The sequence below is a fragment of the Diadema antillarum genome, unplaced genomic scaffold (genome assembly GCF_040938485.1).
Source record: "Diadema antillarum isolate AM-2024a unplaced genomic scaffold, OU_Dant_1.0 scf00000053, whole genome shotgun sequence".
In the NCBI taxonomy this organism is placed as follows: domain Eukaryota; kingdom Metazoa; phylum Echinodermata; class Echinoidea; order Diadematoida; family Diadematidae; genus Diadema; species Diadema antillarum.
The window spans coordinates 3,057,485-3,062,695 of NW_027270942.1; the positions used below are offsets into that span (position 1 = coordinate 3,057,485).

General features: G+C 47.9%; 1 protein-coding gene across 1 annotated transcript; it reads right to left on the reverse strand.

Moving 5' to 3' along the window:
- Window positions 1-205: 205 nt before the first annotated feature.
- LOC139715696 (uncharacterized) lies at window positions 206-4,410 on the reverse strand. Its single transcript, XM_071627246.1, has 4 exons — window positions 4,363-4,410; window positions 1,877-2,667; window positions 1,110-1,523; window positions 206-830 (listed from the first exon to the last, which is right to left on the reverse strand). The coding sequence occupies exons 1-4, from the start codon at window positions 4,408-4,410 to the stop codon at window positions 206-208; spliced, it is 1,878 nt and encodes a 625-aa protein (XP_071483347.1).
- Window positions 4,411-5,211: the final 801 nt, after the last annotated feature.

A 5,211-nucleotide genomic window follows, 5' to 3' on the forward strand; every position in this document is an offset into this window, starting at 1 on the left:
CTCCTGCATCGAGAGAAATGCAGGGTTACGCCGTTCCCGTCGGCAAAGCAGGTATAGGACCCGCCCGCCGACGCCGGTGATGTCTTTGCCTTTTCCGGGGTCAGGCGCCTCTAGTTGTCTTATCGGCCTAGGTGACTTCACTGCGTGCGGTTTATATAGCCGCGAAGGGGCCCCGGGGCGACCGGGCGCGCGCTATTGTCCGGCTCTACTGAGGCGTGAGCTGGACTGCCATTGGCCGGTGCCGCTGGCCTGCTATTGGTCGAGGTGCTCCCGGCGCGGGAGCCGCGTTGTGGTTGGCCGCTGTCAATGGCCAATCACCGGACGCGGTGCTGCTATTCCCTGCCGTGGCGGGGGGCGTGCTGTCTCGAACCGGTTCAAACCGGTTGGTCGAGTGGCGTCGAATGGCCGATAACCATTCGTCAGGGATGTCAATACCGCTATCCCTGTTGATGTTGTTCGGGTGTAGACGGATGTGGATAGCTTCCTTGACACGGCGCGTGTACCAATGCTTGTCCTGCGCAATGCAGCTAACCTTTTCCCAGTTGGGATGGTGCTCGGATGACCATGCATGTTCGGCGACAGCGGAACTCTCGGTGCGTCCAAGTCGAACATCTCGGCGATGTTCATACATGCGCTCGCCTACAGGTCTACCAGTCTTGCCAATGTAGATCTTGTCGCAGGTTGAGCATGGAATCTTGTAAACAACTCCATGGCGCCTGACGGGGAGAACGGGGTCCTTAGGGCGGACCAGTTGGTTACGGATGGTATCGGACTTGAAAACGACGCGAATATCATGCTTCTCCAAACGTTGCCGGAGTGTGTGAGCGATGCTGTCCACATACGGGAGGACCACGGTAGACTTAAATCGGGCAGGTTCCTCGGAAGTGGCGCGCTTTTTTTTTCCGGGAGGCGCGGTTCACAAACGAATCGGATAGCCATTCGAAACGAGCGCTGATGATACATGCTGTTTCTCCGGCGCAGTGCAATGGGGTTTGGAGACGATGCGTGAAGCTCTATCGTAGAGACACTTCACAACCCCGCGCTTCACAGACTTCGGATGGTGTGAGTCGTAAGCCAGGTACTGATCGGTGTGCGTGGGCTTTCTCTACACGGTAGTGGTCAAGCGGCCTTCGGTGTCGCGATGTACCAATGTGTCAAGAAAGGCGATGCGCTCGTCACTTTCTGTCTCCATGGTGAAACGGATAGACGGTTGTTGCGCGTTCATGTGCTCCAGTAGATCATTGGCGGATGATCTAGCAGTGATGATGAAAGTATCATCAACGTAACGCTTCCACACCCGCGGGGCGCAGTTGGGTGGGCAGGTCTTCAGCGCCTGTTCTTCAAAGAACTCCATGTAGAGGTTCGCGATGACAGCGGAAACCGGACTACCCATGGGTGCTCCTTCCTGCTGTTCGTAGAAATCGCCGTTGTGCATGAAATATGTCGAATACAGCACGAACTTCAACACATCAACTATCTTGGTCGGTGATAGCTGAGTGCGCTGGGGGAGAGTAGCATCGGAGCTAAGTTTGAGAAATGCGGCGTCACATGCGGCGTCAATGAGTACGTTGGTGAACAGCGACACGCGGAGTTGTGAATAGCATGTTCGGAGGAGCCGACCAACGGGGCGAGAATGTCAGCAAGGAACTTCGAAATGTCGTAAGCGAACGAGCCAATGCACGAGACTATGGGGCGTAACGGGGTGTCGGGCTTATGGATCTTGGGCAGTCCATAGATCCTGTCCGGTTGCTTCTGCGAGGGTCTTAACCTGCGGTAAACGGCATCGTCTATGTCACCATTCTTATGAAAGTCGCGAAGAATGGTAGAGAGCTTGCGGCAGAGGCGAGCAGTGGGGTCTTTACTGATAGCGCGTTACGGACCGGAATCGATCAACTCGGTCATCTTGGCGCGGTAGACATCGGTATCTAGTACAACACTGGCGCGACCTTTGTCAGCTGGCAGAACCGTGATAGAGTCTTCTTCCTTGAGCGATTTCAAGGCTTTGCGCATGTCGGGAGTGATGTTAGGCTTGAGCGGTTGGGCTGTGGCGAGGACAGCGCTAACTTCCCTGCGCACAGAGCCAACTGTTTCAGCGCTTAAAGTACGGACGGAAGATTCAACCTTAGCAATAATCTCAGTAGCGGGTACGCGGGTAGGGGCCACGGCGAAGTTAAGCCCCTTGCTGAGGAGAGCTTTCTCAGCGGAAGATAGCTTGCGTTTGGATAGGGTAACTACCCAAGAGTCGGAAACACAGCTCAAGGGAATATTGGTAGCGGGATCACAAAGTTTAAGATACTTACTCTGTGGATGGGCCTTACACTTCTCGAACACGATGCGGTAGACTTTGTCAGAATGCTCGAGAACACCAGTATGGTATTCTTCGGCGAGCGTCGTGCGAATGCGGGTGGTACATGAATCAATCTCGCTTCGGATGGACTTGATAGTCACGCGGGTCAAGCGGATTCTCTCGCGGAGGAAACGGCGTGAGGTGTTGATGGCGATGAGCCGTGCTTTCTTGGTTGGTACTGGCGGGTGAACTCTGAGGTCCTTAGGGATGACGGAATTCTTGATGCAACGCGTAAGGAAAGTAAGGTGGTTGGAAAATCTCGCGAGTCTCTTGGAGCAGCGTTCATGTCTACGGACGGGCCTTAGGGCAGTGCGCCCATACTTCAGATCAATGGATTAAAAGGGATAGCGGTATTGACATCCCTGACGAATGGTTATCGGCCATTCAATTTCAATTTCAATTTCAATTTATTTTCATATTTCTCGATGAAAAAGTACATCAAATATAACAAAATTAAATGAAGTATATGACATGAAGCTGGAGACATAATAAAATATTGCAAAAATATAAAACATATAGTGGTCGATCTATGAAGTTTGGAATCTGTGAATGAATGCTAAAGAAATATGAAGGAACCTACTTGAAAGCGAGCTTGTTGAGCGTAGGTCCCAGTTAAAATCGAGTTAAAGATTAAGATGGGGAGCACGGGTACAACAATGACCGAAACATAGAGGAATAAAAAAGGACAATTATACAGTTATATAACAAATTCTTCTCCAATGCAGATTTGGGGTCGGATAAGCCACATGCTGTAGGCGAATGAACCATTATCGTTCTGGCAATAATGAGAATATGGCTCAATATATAGTAACAATGATACGGTTTAGAAAGTATTAGAAATTTATACATTGCGTGTATTAAAGGTAGGGAATCCCATTTGCATGCCTTAGATGAAGAGTTGTATAAATACAATGGTATGTTGAAGAGAGTATCATTTTAGAAACTCCCATAAAGTATTGAAAGTGGAAGGTAACATTTAGTACATTTTTATTGACCGTTAGATTTTGAATTGAATTTTTTTCGGGCCTCACCGTAAATTCCAGTACATTACTAGGCTACCTTTGCAGACCCATGCACTTCATGTGTGTCCATCATGTATATTTTGTGAAGAAAGTTCATCAAAACTTACAAACATTTCTATATACATTCTTGCCACACACTCTATATGTTATTACGTCAGCTCTTATACTTTTAGATTTGTGTTTATAGATAAAAAATACAGAAGACTGCAACAAAAAGGCTTAAGTGTGGCTGACACACAGAACTACTGAGTAGTTGAGTTTTGTGCATTATTCAAATTGTAGATAACTGTTGACTTCCAAATTTCTCAGCAGTGGCCTAAACAAGTCCCCTGAGGTTCATATTTAATGTTTTGCTGCATTTTGGGAGGTCTGTAAAAGGTATCCCCTACCTTTAAGGAGGGAACACATGCACCTGCAAATCCCCCCCCAAAAAAAAGAGATATTCAACAACCAGTTACAGTGTAGAGAGAATTAAAATACCAGCTGTTACCTCGCCCCAGCTGTCTTAAAGAAGGAAGAATATACAGTAGGTCATAAACACTTGCGTAATGGCCGGCTAACGATAAGGACTCGGTAATAGCTTGCTCTTCAGCTTAAGTGTAAACTTCATGGAAATACACTACAACCTGAACTGAAATTACACTATGAGTGACACAGGCAACAGAGGAAAGGGAAACCACAACTTTAGAGCCAGAAGTCAACCAAAAGGAGCGAATTTGTCAGGAAATACTCGTCAAGAAACCCAGAACGACAACTTAACAGTCAAGGCCTGTCTGCAAACACGCCCAACCAGTTCGCGCCAACCGACACACAAACAATGGCCTCGGACGGTGGGCAACCAGTTTTGGACGCGTCGGCACTACAGCCTCCCGGGCAAGCAAGTTCTAATGTAAGTCTGCCATATGAAACGGAAAATCCATTGCTGGCCGAAATCCGTATGATGTTCTCCACCTTCTCAAACAAAATTGAAGGAAAACTTGACAATGTTATTACCGACCTATCTTTGCTGAAACGAGAAATATCTACGGTGAAATCAACCATATGTGATTTGGAAGCATCTGCAGAAGACACGGCAGCTAGAATTCAAAAAGTAGAAACAGAAAAGTTACCCCAGATGGAACGCAACCTGGAAAAACTCAAAAACGGAAATCGACAACAAACTTCTTCAAATGGAGCTCCACAACAGAAAGCAGAACCTCTTATTCTACGGAATTGATCCCCGCCCCAGAGAAGACGTGTACGCCACGGTCGCCGAAGCTACCGCAAAGCTCCTAAAGATTCCAGAAGAGGAAGCCGCCGCGATCCCGATCATCAATGCCCATCGACTTCCTCCTCGGAATCGTCAGATATGCGAAAATGAGCGATCGCGACAAAATTCTTCATGCTTCGAGCATCCACAACCGAATGATAGCCGCTCCAATCCCCAGCCAACTGGCCCTCGAGTCACCGTCAGAACGGACCTCCCGCCATCTATGAAACGTGAGCGGGGTCGCCTCGCCCACATCGCATGCAATCTTCGTGCCAACGATCGAGGTCTCAAAACCCGAATCAAGATCTTCGGAGCTAAAGTTGTTCTCCAATCCAAGAAGCCATCCGAATCGGGATCCACTTGGACAACGTGCACCAATTAAATAACGTAACAACGGATCGGCTGGCTGACGATTCATTCTGTAATCACCTCTGAAGGTAATTCCCTTCCCTAAAACGTGTTTTACCCTGATTTACCTTGATGTTGTGTAAAACGTATAGTTGTTGTTCTTTTTTTATTATATATGTTACTCTTTTTTTTCCTGGATAAAACAACATTAAAAAAAAAACATTTGGAAGCTAAATCCCCGTGAA